The sequence below is a fragment of the Equus asinus genome, chromosome X (assembly GCF_041296235.1).
Source record: "Equus asinus isolate D_3611 breed Donkey chromosome X, EquAss-T2T_v2, whole genome shotgun sequence".
NCBI classification, from domain to species: domain Eukaryota; kingdom Metazoa; phylum Chordata; class Mammalia; order Perissodactyla; family Equidae; genus Equus; species Equus asinus.
In genome coordinates this window covers 17,414,478-17,436,437 of record NC_091820.1, presented here as the reverse complement: position 1 = coordinate 17,436,437, position 21,960 = coordinate 17,414,478, and the positions used below count along the sequence as shown (strand labels likewise).

General features: G+C 40.0%; 1 protein-coding gene across 3 annotated transcripts in view; it reads right to left on the bottom strand.

The window, feature by feature from the left end:
- Positions 1 to 21,960, bottom strand: part of PHEX (phosphate regulating endopeptidase X-linked) — a 203,005-nt gene that overhangs the window by 52,043 nt on the left and 129,002 nt on the right. For all 3 annotated transcript variants that reach the window (XM_070502642.1, XM_070502641.1, XM_044764063.2), the window contains 2 exons: positions 17,905 to 17,982; positions 418 to 521 (listed from right to left, as the gene is read on the bottom strand). In XM_070502642.1, the coding sequence (XP_070358743.1) occupies positions 418 to 521; positions 17,905 to 17,982 (182 nt within the window). The remainder of the gene's footprint in view (positions 1 to 417; positions 522 to 17,904; positions 17,983 to 21,960) is intronic.

Here is a 21,960-nt window from a genome sequence, read left to right as displayed (position 1 = left end):
AATTATACAATTACTTCTACATTTGTAATCATACTTTATTTTTAAAATGTTTTTTCTTTTTTAAGATCTTCAAAAGTTTCTACCTGAGTGTGAAATTCTAGAGAAATTTGTTTTACATATATATAGATATATATATTCCTAACTAGACCTAAAAATGAATTCAATGTCTTCATCCTAATAAGCCTTCTTTCGATATGTTTTGATGCTAGGAGTGGGGGGGGGCCATAATTAGATTGAAGAACTGACTCATATAAAATCAGAAATAAGAGTTGCCAAAACATAACACAGATTTTGCCAAACCAAGATAACTGGCAAGCCAGCTACTCTGACTTGAGGGAAATTACAAAGTTTGATCTAAAGAGACTCCACTTTCCACCAACATATTTATGTATTTCATGTTTTTTTTTTTTTACTCACTCTGTTTTTGGAACAGCTTTTCTCAGCCAGAAGAAATCAGATTGTGCTAAATACTTGCGGGTTTGCAGGACGTTGCCAAAGTAGTCAGATTCTGAAAACTTGATCTGAATAAAACAAACCACAATCATCATTGTTCTAAGTGCAGATAAGAGATGGCTCTGAAAAAAGACTTCAGTGCACAAATGAGAGACCAAGGGAGAAGCTGCACTCCTTATAGAATCTCTCAGCCATCACCGGTTAACCCAGTAGTCACAAAGCCATGAAATTTAATCTCAGTGATTTTCTTTAACAATAAAAAGCTCAAAAATCAATATGGTCATTTCTGGATCACAGTAGAAAACAAGAGAAGCTGCAGTAATTTACAATGCATTTCATTTGCTTTATAATTGAAAAATCTACTTTAACCTTTATAGAACATATTACGCTAGGTTTGAAATTTCTTGGCCCACATGAGTCCGTGATCTTTTCTTTTTTTTTTCTTTTTTAATAATGTTATGATGGATTACAAGCTTGTGAAATTTCAGTTGTACATTTTTGTTAGTCATGTTGTGGGTACACCACTTCCCCCTCCGTGCCCTCCCCCCACCCCCCCTTTTCCCTGGTAACCACCGATCAGATCTCCTTCTCAATATACTAATTTCCACCTATGAGTGGAGTCATATAGACTTCGTCTTTCTCTGACTGACTTATTTCGCTTAACATAATGCCCTCGAGGTCCATCCACATTGTTGTGAATGGGCCAATTTTGTCTTTTTTTATGGCTGAGTAGTATTCCATTGTGTATATATACCACATCTTCTTTATCCAATCATCAGTTTCTGGGCATGTAGGCTGGTTCCACGTCTTGGCTATTGTAAATAATGCTGCGATGAACATAGGGGTGCAACGGACTCTTGAGATATCTGATATCAGGTTCTTAGGATAGATACCCAGTAATGGGATGGCTGGGTCATAGGGTATTTCTATTTTTAACTTTTTGAGAAATCTCCATACTGTTTTCCATAGTGGCTGTACCAGTTTGCATTCCCACCAACAGTGTATGAGGGTTCCTCTTTCTCCACAACCTCTCCAACATTTGTCGTTCTTGGTTTTGGATGTTTTTGCCAATCTAACGGGGGTAAGGTGATATCTTAGTGTAGTTTTGATTTGCATTTCCCTGATGATTAGCGATGATGAACATCTTTTCATGTGTCTATTGGCTATATTCATATCTTCTTTTGAGAAATGTCTGTTCATGTCCACTGCCCATTTTTTGATCGGGTTGTTTGTTTTTTTGTTGTTAAGCAGTGTGAGTTCTTTGTATATTATGGAGATTAACCCTTTGTCGGATAAGTGGCTTGTAAATATTTTTTCCCAATTAGTGAGCTGTTTTTTTGTTTCAATTCTGTTTTCCCTTGCCTTGAAGAAGCTCTTTAGTCTGATGAAGTCCCATTTGTTTATTCTTTCTATTGTTTCCCTCAACTGAGGAGTTACAGTGTCCGAAAAGATTCTTTTGAAACTGATGTCAAAGAGTGTACTGCCTATATTCTCTTCCAAAAGACTTATTGTCTCAGGCCTAATCTTTAGGTCTTTGATCCATTTTGAGTTTATTTTGGTGTGTGGTGAAAAAGAATGGTCGATTTTCAGTCTTTTGCATGTGGCTGTCCAGTTTTCCCAGCACCATTTGTTGAAGAGACTTTCTTTTCTCCATTGTAGGCCCTCTGCTCCTTTGTCGAAGATTAGCTGTCCATAGATGTGTGGTTTTATCTCTGGGCTTTCAATTCTGTTCCATTGATCTGTGGACCTGTTTTTGTACCAGTACCATGCTGTTTTGATCACTGTAGCTTTGTAGTATGTTTTGAAATCAGGGATTGTGATTCCGCCGGCTTTGTTTTTCTTGCTCAGGATTGCTTTAGCAATTCGCGGTCTTTTGTTCCCCCATATGAATTTTAGGATTGTTTGTTCAATTTCTGTGAAGAATGTTCTTGGGATTCTGATTGGGATAGCATTGAATCTGTATATTGCTTTAGGTAGTATGGACATTTTAACTATGTTTATTCTTCCAATCCATGTGCAAGGAATGTTTTTCCATCTCTTTATGTCATCGCCTATTTCTTTCAAGAAAGTCTTGTCGTTTTCATTGTATAGATCCTTCACTTCCTTGGTTAAGTTTATCCCAAGGTATTTTATTCTTTTCTTTGCGATTGTGAATGGGATAGAGTTCTTGAGTTCTTTTTCTGTTAGTTTATTGTTAGTGTATAGAAATGCTACTGATTTATGCACGTTAATTTTATACCCTGCTACTTTGCTGTAGTTGTTGATTATTTCTAATAGTTTTTCTGTGGATTCTTTGGGGTTTTCTATGTATAAGATCATGTCGTCTGCAAACAACGCGAGTTTTACTTCTTCGTTACCTATTTGGATTCCTTTTATTTTTTTTTCCTGCCGAATTGCTCTGGCCAGCACCTCCAGTACTATGTTGAATAGGAGTGGTGAAAGTGGGCACCCTTGTCTTGTTCCTGTCCTCAGAGGGATGGCTTTCAGCTTTTGTCCATTGAGTATGATGTTGGCTGTGGGTCTATCATATATGGCCTTTATTATGTTGAGGTACTTTCCTTCTATACCCATTTTACTGAGGCTTTTTATCATAAATGGGTGTTGGATCTTGTCGAATGCTTTCTCTGCGTCTATTGAGATGATCATGTGGTTTTTGTTTTTCATTTTGTTGATGTAGTGTATCACGTTGATTGACTTGCGGATGTTGAACCATCCCTGTGTCCCTGGTATAAATCCCACTTGATCATGGTGTATAATCTTTTTGATGTATTGCTGTAATCGGTTTGCCAAAATTTTGTTGAGGATTTTTGCATCTATGTTCATCAGTGATATCGGCCTGTAGTTCTCCTTCTTTGTGTTGTCCTTGTCAGGTTTGGGGATCAGAGTGATGTTGGCTTCATAGAATGTGTTAGGGACTTCTCCATCTTTCTCAATTTTCTGGAACAGTTTGAGGAGAATAGGTATTAAGTCTTCGTTAAATGTTTGGTAGAATTCTCCAGAGAAGCCGTCTGGTCCTGGACTCTTGTTTTTGGGGAGGTTTTTGATTACCGTTTCTATTTCCTTACTTGTGATTGGTCTATTCAGATTCTCCATTTCTTCCTGATTCAGTTTGGGGAGATTGTAGGAGTCTAGGAATTTGTCCATTTCTTCCAAGTTGTTCAATTTGTTGGCATATAGTTTTTCATAGTATTCTCTTATGATCTCTTGTATTTCATTGGTATCTGTTGTGATTTCTCCTCTGTCATTCCTGATTTTATTAATTTGCGCTTTCTCTCTTCTTTTCTTGGTGAGTCTGGCTAGGGGTTTGTCAATTTTGTTAATTCTTTCGAAGAACCAACTCTTTGTTTCATTGATCCTTTCTATTGTCTTTTTTGTTTCAATATCGTTTATTTCTGCTCTTATTTTTATTATTTCCCTCCTTCTACTGACTCTGGGCTTTGTTTGTTCTTCTTTTTCTAGTTCCGTTAGGTGTCGTTTGAGGTTGCTTACGTGAGCTTTTTCTTGTTTAGTGAGGTGAGCCTGTATTGCGATGAATTTCCCTCTTAGGACTGCTTTTGCTGCATCCCAAATGATTTGGTATGTCGTGTTCTCATTTTCATTTGTCTCCAGATAATATTTGATTTCTTCTTTAATTTCTTCAATGATCCATTGTTTGTTGAGAAGCGTGTTGTTTAGTCTCCACATTTTTGCACCTTTCTCTGCTTTTTTCTTGTAGTTGATTTCTAGTTTAATAGCGTTATGATCAGAAAAGATGCTTGATATTATTTCAACTCTCTTGTATTTATTGATGTTTGCTTTGGTTCCCAAAATATGGTCAATCCTTGAGAATGTTCCATGTGCACTTGAGAAGAATGTGTAACCTGCTGTTTTTGGATGAAGTGTTCTATATATATCTATTAAGTCCATCTGGTCTAATTTTTCATTTAATTCTATTATTTCCTTGTTGATTTTCTGTCTGGATGTTCTGTCCATTGGTGTTAATGGTGTGTTGAGGTCCCCTACTATTATTGTATTGTTGTTGATGTCTTCTTTTAGTTCTATTAAGAGTTGCTTTACAAATTTTGGTGCTCCTGTGTTGGGTGCGTATATATTTATAAGTGTTATGTCTTCTTGGTGGAGAGTCACTTTTATCATTATATACTGTCCCTCTTTATCTTTCTTTATCTGTTTTGCTTTGAAATCTACCTTGTCTGATATTAGTATAGCGACACCTGCTTTCTTTTGTTCATTATTAGCTTGGAGTATTGTTCTCCATCCCTTCACTCTGAGTCTGTGTTTGTCTTTGGGGCTGAGGTGTGTTTCCTGGAGGCAGCATATTGTTGGATCTTGTTCTTTGATCCATCCTGCCACTCTGTGTCTTTTGATTGGGGAGTTCAATCCATTTACATTTAGAGTGATTATTGAGACGTGGGGGCCTACCACTCCCATTTTGTGTCTTGTTTTCCGGTTTTCTTCAGTTTCCTTTGTTTCTTGTCCCATGGTTTAATCTGTTCTGATGTAGAGCTGCTACTCTCTGTTGTTGTCCTTCTACTTATCTCCTCTGCTCTTGGTTTTGTAGCCCCTTTCCTTTTTTGGATTTTTCAGGAATGAGGGTTTTCCTGAGGATTTCCTGAAGAGGAGGTTTTGTGGCAATGAACTCCCTTAATTTTTGTTTATCTGGGAAGGTTTTTATTTCTCCATCGTATTTGAAGGATATTTTCGCTGGGTAGAGAATTCTCGGCTGTAGATTTTTGTCCTTCAAATTTTTGAATATATCATTCCACTCTCTTCTAGCCTGTAAAGTTTCTGCTGAGAAATCTGCTGATAGCCTGATGGGGGTTCCTTTGTAGGTTAGTTTCTTTTGCCTGGCTGTCCTTAGTATTTTCTCCTTGTCGTTGACTTTTGCTAGCTTCACTACTATATGCCGTGGAGTTGGTCTTCTTGCGTTGATAAAGTTTGGAGATCTATTGGCTTCTGTCACCTGAAGATCCATCTCCCTCACCAGATTTGGGAAGTTCTCAGCCATTATTTCTTTGAATAGGTTTTCTGCCCCTTTCTCCTTCTCTTCTCCCTCTGGTATACCTATAATCCTTACGTTGCATCTCCTAATTGTGTCTGATAATTCTCGGAGAGTTTCTTCATTTCTTTTAAGTCTTGCTTCTCTCTCCTCCTCTGCCTGCAACAATTCTATATTGCCATCTTCCAAATTGCTAATTCTTTCCTCCATATTATCGGCCCTACTGTTCAGAGCATCTAGATTTTTCTTAATCTCCTCTATTGTGTTCTTCATTTCCAATATTTCTGTTTGGTTCTTCTTTATCGTATCAAACTCTTTTGTGACATAGCTCCTGAACTCATTGAGTTGTCGGTCAGAATTCTCTCTTAACTCATTGAGAATCTTAATGATGGCTGTTTTGAAGTCATCGTCATTTAGGTTATATATCTCATTTTCTTTGGGATTGTTTTCTGTGTATTTGTTGCTTTCTTTCTGTTCTGGAGATTTAATGTATTTTTTCATATTGCTTGATGTTGTTGATTTGTGCCTCCGCATGGAGATAGAGTTTAGTTGCTCCTTTCACTTGTTTCAGCTGCTGCGGTGGGAGGAGCAGCTGTTTATATTTCACCAACCAGGAACCCTGTCCGTAGTTGCTACCTGGGCCTGGGCCCCTCTTCGTAGCCACAGTGGCCCTTTGGATTCCCTCCTCTGCCGTGGGGGCCGTCACAGGGGGGCTTCAGGCTGCAGGTGCCTACTGTTGCAGCCCACCTAGATGTGCTCTCTCCTTGGGGTCTGCAACGGTGTTATGGGCTTTTCCAGCGGCCAGGGGTGGGATCACTTATATTTGTCGCTCCGTTGCTGTCGGCACCCACCAAATCTCACTTGTCCTCTATGGGTCGCAGGAGAGCTATTGGCATCTTCTACAGTCTGTGGTTGGTACACCTAGCTATGCTGCTTTTGCCCTGGGGTCTTCCAGCCTTGTGGCTGGCGGCTGGGTGCCTTCTACTGGTGCTGTGCAGAGGCTTTCCCTAAGGCTGCTGTGAGCCTGTAGGGTTTCCCCCTAGGCTACTAAGCTGGGTCTCTGGAACTCTCTCCAGCCCCAGTCCTCTCTGAGATCTCCGGCAATCCCTAGCCTCACGGGGTGGGCAACGGCAGCTGGGGGTCGCCCCGCCCTCAGGGCTTCTCTCCGGGCCTCTGCCGGGAGCCCTGAATGCTGGGCGTGGCCCCTCTGCTAATGGCAGACAGAGAGTTTTGTCTGCTGCCTGGCAGAGGTCCGGCGCTTCCCCTCCGGGTCGCCAGACCGGCCTTTGAAAGTTCCCCCCGCCCAGGTCCTCTCCGAGATCTCCGGCAATCCCTAGCCCCACGGGGCGGGCAATGGCAGCTGGGGGTCGCCCCGCCCTCAGGGCTTCTCTCCGGGCCTCTGCCGGGAGCCCTGAATGCTGGGCGTGGCCCCTCTGCTAATGGCAGACAGAGAGTTTTGTCTGCTGCCTGGCGGAGGTCCGGCGCTTCCCCTCCGGGTCGCCGGACCGGCCTTTGAAAGTTCCCCCCGCCCAGGTCCTCTCCGAGATCTCCAGCAATCCCTAGCCCCACGGGGCGGGCAACGGCAGCTGGGGGTCGCCCCGCCCTCAGGGCTTCTCTCCGGGCCTCTGCCGGGAGCCCTGAATGCTGGGCGTGGCCCCTCTGCTAATGGCAGACAGAGAGTTTTGTCTGCTGCCTGGCGGAGGTCCGGCGCTTCCCCTCTGGGTCGCAGAACCGGCCTTTGAAAATTCCCCCAGCCCCGGTCCTCTCCGAGATCTCCGGCAATCCCTAGTCCCACGGGGCGGGCAACGGCAGCTGGGAGATCTCCGTGTCCTCCGTGTCTCTCTCTGGGACCCTCCGGGCGCCCCGAGCACCAGGCTGGGTCTCCCCGCCAATGGCGGGGAGAGACTCTCCCCGCGGGCTCAGGTGTGCAACTCCAAGGTTTCCCTCTGCGTTTAGGAGTAATTGCAGGGGGTTTAGGTAGGGTTCTGGTCACCTGTTTCCACCGTCGCTCCTCTGTTGTGTTCTCGCTCCTGCCCTAGATGTGTGTGGATCCTCTGGGGGCGTCCGTTGGAAGAAAGCCGCTTGTGGGTACTAGGCTGCCCGTCGGGGTCGGAGAGTTTTCACCTATTTCCACATCCTCCCGGAGGAAAGTCCATCCGCCTTCCGATGTATAGTCGCGTGGGTGTCTCAGACGTCCTGAGATGCTGTCTGGATATCCTTTGTCAAGCGATAAGTGTCCAAACAATTGTAGACTCGAAGGGCGAGAGACAAAGAGGACTACTCACAGCGCCATCTTGGCTCTTCTCCCCAGTCCGTGATCTTTTCTAAAATGTGACTTTACTTATTTGTAACATAGGTTCTTCTAATAACATTCAGTTTAGTCAGGGGAAACCTCACTTAGCTTATAGATGATGATTTAGTCAAATGTTAAAATCCAACTTACTATAACCAGCATTTGCTCATGAAGGAAAAAAATGAAAGCAATTCAGAGACTTATTTTCCAACCTGAGCACAATAGTTACTAGAATAATTATTAATAGAATTTATCTATTAATACTCAAAAAATGCTCTGATCACTGAAAATTAATGGAATTATAGAGGCAAATCATGGATTACAGTTTGCATGGAGAAAACAGGAAGTTGATGGCTCAGAACAATGTTGTCTATTAAAATAGGGAAACAGACATAATTGATTCTTGAGTTCCTTTTCTTTTTTTGGAAGGAGAACGGCCAACAGTTTCAATTCTATAGGCACTCTATTTAGAAAACTAGCAGTACTTAACCTGAAGTTGTAAATAATATCTGTGTAATGGTAAAAGCAATGGTTTTTAATGATCTCTAAAGCTTTGGTTTTAACATATTGCTGTAGCAAATAAGACAAGAAAAATACATATTTGAATAAACAAATAAGCAAGAGTAATCAAATTCTTATTAGCTGTAATATTTTTATAAATTTAAACCATGATACTCATTTAAAAGAAAAAATAAAATACAGCAAATGAATGTATATGAAACCCACAGGCATTATATTACAGATATGAATATATATACACAACTTGATGGTTATAGACTTGACAGAGGCCTATTTGTCAGCCAATGTCTGACTCAGGTTTATCTCTTCCAAAACATATAGTGGGTACTCATTATGTCTGTACAGTAACTTTCGCTAATGATTAATCTTAATCTTTCCAGGGGGCCAACCCAAAATATAAAGAAAGGAACAAAATAACTAAAGTCAGGAATGAAAGTACCAATTCCTAGCATCCTTGGTGTTCTTACTTGGCCAACAAGTTATAAAAGATATGACTTTAAGTTGTCCCTCCCTCAATCCTCTTAGGGATGTGGCTGAAAAATAAATGGTGATATAGTCACATAAGAGAAAACAATACAGCAGTTTAAACAAATGATCTGTATGTTTGAACACGAAATAATCTCAAGAGCAATGCTGAATGAATAAGGCAAGTTGTATGTATGAGAGAATTTAAAGTTTTAAAACATGTAAAACTACTATATGTTGTTTATGGAGACATACCTATGTAGCAAAAGCATAAAGAAATGCATCGAAATGATAAATACTGAATTCAAGATAGTGTTTATATCTAGGGAAGGAGGTAGCAAGGAGGAAGGACAAGGGTTAGGAAGGATTAGGTTTACACAAGGGACTCCACAAAGAATTTCCAACGTATCTGTTTTATTCACTTAAAATGTGTATGTGGAACAGGAACAAGACAAGGATGCCCAGTATCACCACTCTTACCCAACATAGTACTGGAGGTTTTGGCCAGAGCAATTAGGCAAGAGAAAGAAATAAAGGGAATCCAAATAGGGAGCGAAGAAGTGAAACTCTCGCTGTTTGCTGACGACATGATCTTATATATAGAAAACCCTAAAGAATCTGTTGGAAAACTATTAGAAATAATTAACAACTACAGTAAAGTTGCAAGGTACAAAATAAACTTACAAAAATTCAGTTGCATTTCCATACTCTAATAACGAACTTACAGAAAGAGAACTCAAGAATACAATTCCGTTTACAATCACAACAAAAGGAATAAAATACCTAGGAATAAATTTAAGTAAGGAGGTGAAGGACTTATACAATGAAAACTATAAGACATTATTGAAAGAAATAAAGAGATGGAAAGAGAGTCCATGCACACGGATTGGAAGAATAAACATAGTTAAAATGTCCATACTACCCAAAGCAATCTACAGATTCAATGCAATACCTATCAGAATCTCAGTGACATTCTTCACAGAACTAGAACAAAGAATCCTAAAATTCATATGGGGCAACCAAAGACCCCAAATAGCTAAAGCAATCCTGAGAAAAAAGAACAAAGCTAGATGCATCACAATCTCTGACTTCAAAATGTACTACAAAGCCATAGTAATCAAAACAGCGTGGTACTGGTACAAAAACAGGCACACAGATCAATGGAACAGAACTGAAAGCCCAGAAATAAAACCGCACATCTATGGACAGCTAATCTTCGACAAAGGTGCCAAGAAAATACAGTGGAAAAAAGACAGTCTCTTCAATAAATGGTGTTGGAAAATCGGGACAAACACTTGCAAAAGAATAAAAGTAGACCATTATCTCATGCCATACACAAAAATAGATTCAAAATGGATCAAAAACTTAAAGATAAGTCCTGAAACCATAAGACTTCTGGAAGATAATATAGATAATACACTCTTTGATATCGAACTTAAAAGGATCTTTACAAATACTACATCCTCTCAGACAAGGGAAACAAAATAAAAAATAAACAAGTGGGACTTCATCTGACTAAAGAGCTTCTTCAAGGCAAAAGAAACTAGGATCAAAACCAAAAGACAACCAACCAATTGGGAAAAAATATTTGCAAATCATATATCAGACAAGGGGTTAATCTCCATAATATATAAGGAACTCACACAACTGAACAAAAAAACAACCTGATCAAAAAATGGGCAGAGGAAATGAACAGACATTTTTCCAAAGAAGATATACAGATGGCCAATAAACACATGAAAAGATGTTCAATGTCACCATCATCAGGGAAATTCAAATCAAAACTACACTAAGATACCACCTTATGCCTGTTAAAAGGGCTATAATCACTAAGACTAAAAATAACAAATGTTGGAGAGAGTGTGGAGAAAAGGGAACCCTCATACACTGCTGGTAGGAATGCAAACTGATGCAGCCACTATGGAAAACAGTATGGAGACTCCTCAAAAAACTAAAAATAGAAATACCATAAGACCCGGCTATCCCACTACTGGGTATCTACCCAAACAACTTGAAGTCAACAATCCAAAGTAACATATGCATCCCTATGTTCATTGCAGCACTATTCACAATAGCCAAGACATGGAAACAATCCAAGTGTCCATCGACTGATGATTGGATAAAGAAGATGTGGTATATATATATACAATGGAATACGACTCAGCCATTAAAAAAAGACAAAGTCATCCCATTTGCAACAACATGGATGGACCTGGCGGGTATTATGCTAAGCAAAATAAGCCAGACTGAGAAAGACAAACACCGTATGATTTCACTCATATGTGGAATATAAACAAACACATGGACAAAGAAAACAGTTCAGTGATTGCCAGGGGAAGGGGGGTGGCAAGTGAGCATAGGGGGTGAAGGGGAGCACTTACGTGGTGACAGTCAAGAAATAATGTACAACTGAAATTTCACAATGATGTAAACTATTATGAACTCAATAAAAAAAAGAAAGCAAAAAAGTGTGTGTGTGCGTGCATAAAGCTAATATGGTAATATGTTTAATATTTGTTAAAGCTAGAGATGTTCAAAATGTGATTTTATATACTTTTCCAATGTTTGAGACACTTCATAACAAAATGAAATCTTACAATTGATTGCATTTTAAGACAGACATTTATACTCAGCCTCAGAAGAACCAGAACAAGCTCCTTGTTCTAGGAAGCAAGTTTAACTAGCCATCCTAATGCATTCCTGAATCATATAGTTAAAAGATGTATCCACTGTTCAATCTTTAGCCTTTTTCAGCTTTTGTTCTGAAGACAGCTCTGCCAGTACTTTCAGAATATGATTGTAACTGACAGAAAATTCAGATATGTTCTTGAGTTCAAATTACTTTCTGGGAAATTCTTCCAAAGGAATTTCCTTCAAAAGTATTAGGGTTTTTTTTTTGGGCGGGGGGGGTGTAATGTCAGTTGTTACTTTCAGAAGAGTTTGCTAATCATGATACTTTCCTGTTCCATTTGAAAAAAAAAAAGCTTGACATTCACATTGTTCTATAGACAGTAAATGGAAAACCATGCAAAAATTTCCTAATGAAGAGTCCCAACTCCAAAAATACTTTAAATAAGTTCCTACCACAGCCATGAAAATCATCATGGGGAGCAAAACTCAGAGGCACGTAATTACAATTTGCCAACAACTTACCTATGCTTAGAAGGACAATTTTTAAATTGTTTTAATTATTAAACTGAGACTATTTGCTATTTCTTAGCCAGGTTTAATTGATCTACTATTCCATTTATTTAATGGAAATCACAGGTAATAGGAAACAAATTTTACTTTTTCCTGTGAGACAGGTTAAGTGTTTAGGGGTAGGGAGGAGCCAGCCACTGTCATTCCCATATGATAGATGGGAAACAGAGCTAGAGAGATCATGGAACTTGGCAAAGCCATACAGTCCAAATCACTAGGCTCCTACTACTTCAATGTTATCTTCATTGGCCCTAATAAGAAAACTGGTGACTCAAAAGAAAGAGTACAGAGAAGGAGGAGGAGAAGGTAAGAATTATGGGTGGAAGGAGAAGCAGTGATTAAGTAAATCATGGTACAGTTTACTTAACGTCATACAGCTGTTAAAATAATGGTAATGAAGGCTATGGAAGACAAGGATAAAACAATATGTTAACCATAAAGGTCAGTATACAAAATTATATGCAAGCATCAATTACAGCTATACAAAAATAGAGAGAAAGACAAAATAACACACTTAAACTGAAGTATGTATTATTATGCTCGAGTACCAATATTATGGGTGCTTTCTCGTTCCTTTACTCTATTTCTCAATTTTTCCATCATGTGCTACGACTTTGATAATTTCAAATATTTCAATAGGCCCTTGAGTGAGAAAAAGCTATGAAACCCAGCAACCATTGGGAAAGTTCCACTTGTTGTAGAGAGAGCAACAAGAATGAATGCCCAGGAATATTTTAAAACCACTTGTAATCTTCAAAAAAAAAGTTTAAACTCTGCAAGGGACAATAATTGGATCAAAAGCCTCTTGTCCTTTCAATTAGTGGTGAAAATCTAGGTCAAGTTGGTAATGACTTTCAATCAATTCCATCTCCTGACTTTTCAATTGAGTGACCTTTGGGGAAATAATTGAGCCTCTCCTGTCATTTCCTAGGAATAGCTGTCCAGATCATAAAATTTAGGGGAATTAGAATTTCTCTTCTTGGAAATCCTATCTCGGATGCCAAGCACCAAATGCCACAGACTAAATGGAAGGATAAAGCTATTACCCTCCTCCCCGAAGGTGAGGGACACGTAATAAGGGCAGAACAAGGAAATGTGATCAACTTCTCTGTAGGATCAGTAAGCATATGTTGACAAGACACTTCATAAGCCAATAGGAAGTACAGATTCTAGAACACTTTTTGTTCAAGTTAAATCTAATTTAAGATATTCAGAGATATATCCAAATACCTATAAGAAAGATTTTGTTAGGCACCCAAAGAATTTTCTAAATACTTAACGGAATCCAGATTTTATATTTATGCTTTCCCTTATTTAAATAACTAATATGCAAGATTGCTGTGTTTAGATGGCTTTGCCCACAAGTACTATGTGTGTACACATATATACATACCTAAATACAGGGGTGATGATTAAAATGTTTAACAACCTGCATGTATGGTACACTGTGGAAGATGCAGTTCCCACAAGCAGCCACATAAGGGTGACTCTGAGGGAATGCCAGCCAGCACATCAGCCAGGAACCAGACGCCCTGTCACTACTACTAGGGGCAAGGGGAGGTCTTGGTCTGCTCTGACCAGTGGAACACTCAAGATGGAGGTCAGTGCGTAGGAGTTATGGAGGGCTAGCAGGCCACTCTTGGCTCACCAGAGCCATGGTGGCCAGAGATCACTTGGCAGAGCTGAGGGCAATGTTTTGTTTTTTTAATAAATAGTACAGAACTGTTCCAATATTTTAACAACCTGTTTTTCCAGAGCATCCCACCTAAATACCACCTCACTCTTGCATAGTGGCAGTAGGACTCTGTCATTTATACACACACAAAACACACACACATATATACACAAGTGTTCCACTGGCCAGAGCTGACCAAGACCTACCCCAGAGAATATTATATGGGTTCACATATCTATGTATCTCTATGTGCATATTTATATGTTTACATATGTATGTGTATATCACTCACAGAAACACTGTTCTTCTGAAATTCTCCTAAGTAAATGGAGGCCAGCTGTGGTTCTGACTTTAGCCTCTACTGCAATTCTCCATTGGCTTACACAAGAATGAGTCAAGTGCCTAATGGTGTCAATTATTTACCTATTGTCTCTCAGTTTCATGCCTACCCTTTAACACTGTTCTATAAGGCTGGGTTTTAGAATCTGAAAACTATGTTTCCCAGGCTCTGCTGCCAGTTGGTTTCCTGCCAACAGGAGGCACTGGGGGAAATAAGCAGGTGGCAGGAGGAGAAAGGATGCTGTGTTTGTTCTCTTTCATTCTCTCTCTCTCCTCTTTCTTCTTCTGACAATGACTCTGGAAGAATCTTCAGTCCCTCCTCCACAGTCCCAGCTCTGGAGTGGTGGTTCCTCCTCTGCTCTCCTAAGTGATGATATCACCACCTCCTCCCCTAGACACAGGGGTGGTAGCTGCTTTCTGAAGTTATTATCTCTGGTTTACTCCTACCTTCCCAATTTTTGCCTTCCAACCTATTTCCTGTATTAAATCTGCTCTCTTTGAAATATCTAGTGTAGTTTTGGTTTTCCCAGCTAATAAAGCAAATCTTTGCAAAAGTGGCAGCAACTCACTCTTTTTTATTATTGAGGTAACATTGGTTTATAACACTATATAAATTCCAGGTGTACATCATTATATTTCAACTTCTGTATAGACATCATGTTCATCACAAGAAGTCTAGTTGACATCCATCATCGTACACATGTGCCCCTTTCGCCCTCCCCCTCTCCCCTGCTAGTGACCACCAATCTGTTCTCTGTATCTATGTGTTTGCTTAGCTTCCTCAAAAAAATTAAAAATAGAACTGCCATATGATCCAGCTATTCCACTCCTGGGTATTTATTCAACTCACTCTTGAGTCTACCGCCATCAAGGATCAATGAAGGAACACTTTAGAAGGCTAATTTGAAAATGGACTGATGCCTACCTTTTTAAGCTAACTAGAATGCTTTCCTGCATGGTACTGGGATTTCACATAAAGGGCATTTCTTTTCTTCTTGCTCTTTTCAAAGGCTACAGAAATACTGTTGTTCAAAAATACTTTGTTGGATATCTCAGTTTACCTTGTCATCCTCAGAGGGAAAAAAAAAATTTGTGTCTAATTCTTCACATTTGCCCCTAAGTTCTTTTCCATTTGCTCTTATCTCCACATGAGCTCGACTTCAGTTTTCAACCTTTCTCCTTGACCTTCATCTGATCCATTACCTAATCTCTATCCTCTTTCCCTTTGCGTTTGTGCCTGATGAATCATATCTTCACTTGCGTCAAATAAAGTAAGCTGTTTTTCATTTGTAACAGCCTCTCATGCTCACAGTTTGTATTACCAGAAAGTTCTCGTAGGCCCTATAGGAGTCTTTATCCACATATTTCTCAAAACTGAAAACATAGTTTCATTGTGTACCAGCAATATTTTAGCTATTTTGCTGCTAACCTTGGTGACACTATTAATATCATATCAAGCATCTTTTACCTATTTTCAGGTTGAGTTTTATTCATTTTCTCTGTCAGTTTCTGAACACAAATGTATTTTTATTTCATGTGTTTGGATGTTTTGCACCATCTGTTTTTTAAACTGTTAGAAATTCTTAAGTGTAATTGTGTCTACTTTGGCAATGAGTCAGATGAAAGCCATTTCTTCACAAAAATGCTTAAAGATCTTGGTGTCTAACAGCTTCAGTTCAGACCCTGGAGAAACGAGAAAACATACCCAACACTGCATCCTGTTTGGCATCTGATTTCTTTTCACAAAAGATACTGCATTCAGTGAATCCTCAAATTTTGGGCACTCGCTTTAGACAGCAGCAGACTGTTAACAAAACTTGATCAAATAAATATTGTGAGTCTTGAATGCTATCTTATGTGATTAACGCTTCAGACTGTTCCCTCTGTATCGTCTTTTAAATCAATTTAAGACACCTGGATACTGCATGAGTTCATTCATAATGACTTTTCCAAACCAAAATAATCTACTATCATAAGTGCAAACTGAAGATGTTGTAACCAACACTTACACTATGCTTACTGTGTGCCAGGGTCAGTTCTAAAAACTTTAAATATGTTAACTTATCTGATCCTCACAGCAGCCCTACAAGGGAGGGATTATTAGTATCTCCATTTTGATATGAGGAAACTGAGGCACAGAGAGGTTACATAACCCACCCTAAGTCACATGGCTAGTAGACGGCAGATTGGGGATTTAACTCCAGGCACTTTGATTCCAGGGTCCATTTTCATAACTACTACACCGAACTGCCACTCCAACCTTCTCATCTGTATCCTTGACATGGAATATTTGTCAATCACATGTAATTATCCAGGCTCTCCCTCTAAGGTACTGTCTGCCTTGGTGATGCTCTTCTTAGCAGCAACAGTTCTCATACTGATCCATAAAGTAATAGCTACCATTTATAGGGAACCTACTTATGCACCACATATTATGCTAGGTACTTTTACATTTATATAATCTCATTTAATCTCCTCAACAATACTAAGCCTTGGTTATTATTATCTCCATACCTGGATAACCAAAGGGAAGCTAAATGGAATTAAGTAAACTGCACAGGATCAAACTAGTAAATGGAAGAGGCAGAATCACTCCAAAGCCTGTGCTCTTAACCACTTAAGAATATGACCTCCCCTCTTCTCTTCTCCTTTCCCAACCAGCTCTGGGAAAGCAGCTCCCCCCAATTCTTCAAACCCACTTCCCTGTTTGTCCAGTGCAGCTGTCTGACAAGGACCCTGCAGAACCCTTTCTCCGACTATAGGCAGAGGTTCTTGGGTCCAGATTTCAGTCCTGGCTCTGACACTCTGCGTGGCACTGAGGAAATCACTTAACTTCTTTGAGTCTCTATGTCCTTTTCTGCAAAATGGAGATAAACAGTATCTATTTCACAGGATCACTGTGGGGCTTAAAAGATAATATACATGAATGCGTCAAGTGTATCAGTATTTTTAATTATCATAATAATAGTGAGATTTTTCAGTAGCAAAACAATGTATAGTAAGATAGGCTGTCTGAGCTTTAGGATACAGCGAAGCATAATTATTTTCCTCCATAGCAACTGGATCAATACTTTGGAAGGCCTTATCTTGGAGTCTAATGGAGAAACTTTCTAATTAAAGCTTTCTCTCACTTTTGAATAATCTTGTAAAAATTTGATATTCATCTACAAAGCTAGGATTGCTTTCAGATATGCAACTTCTGAAGCCACAATTTCAAGAAAGAGCTACACCTCAGAACCATAGTTATTTAAAGAACTCCAAAAAACTACTTTTTCAAGAAAATCTAGTGAATGGTAAAAACAGGGGTTTTTGTGAGGAAGAAAAGTTCCTTATCAGAACTATTTGTAGGAAAGGAAATAACAGCAGTTGTGATTAGAAAGGCCTATAATGAATATATCTACTGGAAAATACATGTCCCAAAATATTGGAATAAAAAAGAAATATAACTGTTCCTCCATCAGTAACTTACTGCAAATATACAGTCCAACTCACAATAAATTATAGAGTCAAATGTATATGCACTTAATTTGCCAAAACACTCATAAAGTTTAATGAAGTTAACTCCCAGCAGGCAGATTTATTACTACTCATTTAATATGAATGAAGCACATAAAGACTGTTTAACAACAAACATCATGCATTCATCATTAGAACATGCCCACTAATTATAAAAGACTCAATTTGCTTAATTCTTTCCTTTATGATCAAACTAGACCAAGTCCAAGTCCATTTGCTTTATGGAAACCAACTCAGCTATGCATTCTTTCTGACTCTTCCTGTAGTTTGAATCTTCTAACTCTTGTGATACGGCTGGCATACTGAGGCTCACGTCTAGCCAAGGAATGAATCACAAGTTGGTGCTTTCTGGCACCACCAGGTTTAATTGCTTGGACTTGGGTTAGTTGACAGGCACAAGGCCAGTAAAACTTGCCAGTAAAAAAATACAGTAAATTTAGCACTTACTGCCTTGAGGTCTTCATTAACATGAGTATCATTCATTATAAACTCAGGATAGCCAACTTTTGCCAAAACAGCTCTTGCCTATGAAAAGGAAAAAGAAAAATGATGTCAGAATTTCAGCACTTAAATCATTATTAATCACAGGATGTAGGAATGCAACCTTCATCTGAAAACTCCATTTAGTGACTATCTGCTATATGCCACCCACTGTGAAGGGCAAAAAAAATAAATAAGTTAGTCCCTGCCCTCAGTATACTAAAAATATAGTGAATGTAGCAAATAACCATATAGTACAAGATAAAGGTTTTAATAGAAACAGACCATATTGTTATCAAAGTTCCGAGCAGTGACTATTTCCTCACGGGGAAAATGCTTAATGGAGAAGGTGACCAAACTGAGTCTTAAAGAATGGTTGGGATTTCAAAATGCAGAGCTGAGAGGAAGGACATTTCAGGCAAGTAAACAGCAAGGGCAAAGACAGGAAGATGGAAACAAAGGGCGTTTTGGAGAGAGGGTGAGTAGCTTGCCGTAGCTGGACTAGAAAGCACAAGAGCAGAAAACAATGCAGGAAAATCAGCTTAGGCCAGATCACAGGGATTCCTAAATGCCATGCTAAAGAGTCTATTATTTTATTTTATAGATAAGAGAGAACTAAATATTTTTAGCAGGAGTAACATGAGATGAGTCACCCTTCACCAAGATTATCCGTGCAACATTGTGAGCGATGGCCAGGATGCCAGAAGAATTGGAGGTAGGGGGTCCAGACTAATTTAAGATGCATCATAACCATCCTTTTGATAGAAATACTAATTATTCCCTGCATTTTGCAGCATATAGGGAATGGATAAAGGAAAAAATCACCTTAGGTACACAGAAGGAGCCTCCACAGCAGGGACTGGCAAACTATGGCCCTTGAGCCAAATCTAGCGTCTCCCCCCTCATTAGTTTTTATAAAGTTTTATTGGAACACAGTCGTGCTCACCATTTACATGTAATCTATGGCTGCTTTTGCGCTACAACGGTGGAGTTGAATAGTTGTTATAGAAACCCTGTGGTCCACAAAGCCTCAAATATGTACTACCTGGCCCTTTATAGAAAAAGTTTGCCAACCCTTGCTCTAGAGAAACTTTACAATTCCACGTGAAAATCTGTCTCTCCCCTCTCCCCAGATTCTGAGTTTCACAAAAACAAAAGAGTAGTTTATTCAAAGAGTAAGTGCATTGTTGGGGCCCTGCCCAGATCCCCTGGAACCCCTCTGATCACTTCTGTACAACCCTCCCCAGCATCAAGGTTCTTTCTATTTTCTAATACCCAACACCTGAGACTCTCTGAAGGCCTCCTAGGGCACTAGAGCACCTTGCCTGAACTCAAAACTTCCTGTGCGGGTTATCTGCCTTGGGCCCCCATCCCCACCCCACTCCCGACCTCCAGCAGCCCTCAGCCAGTGACTGACTGTAGCAGGAGCAGGAAAGCACAGCTCTTTTGCCTCAATTCAGGACACACTGTGAGGTATGATTTGTACTCCAGAGTTCCCACAGGATCAGGCTGGCCCAGACTTCCCTGACACTGCACCAGTACCTATCTCTCACCCTTCCCTGTGCAGCATCCTCCATTCCCTTGCTGGTTTCTCTCGAGAGCACTTGCTGAATAAATCATAAATCGCTTGCTCACAAATCCTTATCTTCAGCTTTGCCTCTAGAAGACCCAAAGTAAGACACCAGGCAACCCCAAACACATTGGTTTTATTCCAGCAAAGCAAAACCCGTGACCTTTGCACACTGCTCTTGGTAACGAGTTTTTTCCTTTAGTCCCTTTCAATTTTCCTCACTCAAGAAATAGAGTAAGATAGTACATTTTCCTTATCTTCCTTGAGATAATTCAAATATTGAATATCAGCAGAAACCTGAAACCCCAGACTCAGAGAGGATTTTACAAGTGCCATAGGACACAGTCATAATGGGTTTTGCTGTTCCAGAGACTCAAATATAGCACAGATCAAATTCTGCCTTCAAAATCCCATGAATTACACTGAAAGCCTGATGTGACCCAGATAGCAGATAACCAGAGGTTACAACTCTCCCCTCAACACCAAACAATAGGTCATATGTCTATAGGTCACCTTGTTCCAAGATTGTTCTATTAATCCCCTCATTGTATTTAATTCCTCACTGTGTTTTATCAGCTCACCACAAGTCATATGCATAACTATAGCAAATAAAGAGCTCCAGATAGTTTCCAAAAAATAAAGAAATATACAAGCTGAGTCATCCACAACTGTTTTCTGAACACTGAGTTTTCCTGGAGTATGCTGGTGAATTATGCATTGTTTTTCAAACCTCACGCTCTGGGACCCCCACTGCACTTGTGGAGCTTCACAGAATATATTATCTTCTGTACTATATATACAGGTCACTGAATCCTTTCTTATTATTTATTTAGCAACACCATGACTTGAAGAGAGCCAGAACAGATACACAAAGAATCCCTATTCACCTCCCAAGGACACATAGAATAAGGTAATAATACTAGTAGCAACATTGCCAACATCTGAATAAAGTGCTCTTCTTCCCAAAACATGCTGTGTGTGTATGCTTCTATTTAAACTCAAATGCTCCTTCTGCCAGACAGTCTGTTGTCAATTCCACATCATTCCACCCCACTCCATTCTACATTCTTCCCTGAGAAGCTTCAGAATTACATCTCCCAAAATCCCATAGGGCATGGCTCCAGGTTAGACTCTGATGATGAGGAGCACTCATAGGAGATTCAAAAGTTAGAAGAGAAGGAGACATCATTTATTCATTCGCCATTGGTAACTATGGGCAGGCACAGGGGCATCTGCAGACAGCAGATATAGGGCTTTACCAGCAGCTTCCAGGAATTCTCCTGAGAAGACCCCTTCCACATGTGGGCAGCAGAGATCACTGGCATACTCTGCCCTTCACTCCCCAGCTCTCCCAATGGTTGCATACACTTCCAATTCCCCATATTAAACATCCTCCTGCTTGATACACTTAGAAGGGCATTTGTTTTCTTGAATGAACTCTAACTGATAAACCCTGTAAGGCAAATAGTGATCACATCACTTTTTAACTTTTCCAGAATGGGAGAAATGAAGCACCAACAGTCTGATGGCTTGAAGAAGGGCAAAGTACTAGTGAGGGAGGCCTGAAATCAGTTACCCCACGGGTTACCTGGACAAGAAGGAAAGGTAAGTCCTACTGCAAACACTGAGAGAACAGTGGTATAAACAGATAACATGTTGCATATTACGTCCTGCAAGAAATATTTCCTAGGTTGCTTGTGGCTGACCAAAAATTCCAGAGTTTTCTGTAACCAGTGCATGCATCCCCATCTCTTATCCACAAACCTCTGGAAAGGGGCTGCACATGACAGCTGGACCTCCTCCTTCAATGAAGGAAGCTCAAGCCACTGGCTTGATACCTCTGTGACCTTGGGCAAAGTACTTCACTTTTCCGAAGCAAATACTGCCTATTGTCTACCTAATATCCATTCTCCTTTCCTTCCCTTACTATCAGACCCCAATTCTGCTCAGGGTGACAATGATCCCAAAAAAAAGAGCTGCATCACCCAGCTTCCTTTGCAGCTAGAGTCGGCTATGGGAAGAGATCCTGGCCAACTACATATGATAAAGTCCTTTTTTCATTTCTAGCAATTCATTTTAAAAGAGGGCAGACTCAGCTGGCATGTTCTTTCTGCCTTTAGTGCAGGGTTTCTTAACCTTAACACTGCTGACGTTTGGGGTCAGATAATTCTTATCGTGGGAGCTGTCCTGTAGACTGCAGGATGTTTAGCAGCATCTTTGGCTTCTACATACTAGATGCCAGTAGCAACACCCCCTCCCCAAGTTGTGACAACCAAAAATGTCTCCAGATATTGCCAAATGTCCTCCAGGAACAGAATTGCTCCCGAGTGAGAACCACTGCTTTAGCCTCTCCTGTTCTTCTTTCCTGTAATGCTGATGCAACACCAGAGGTAGAGCAGCCATCTTGTAACCACACGGCAACAAACATGAGGAAGAAATGTACATGCTAAAGA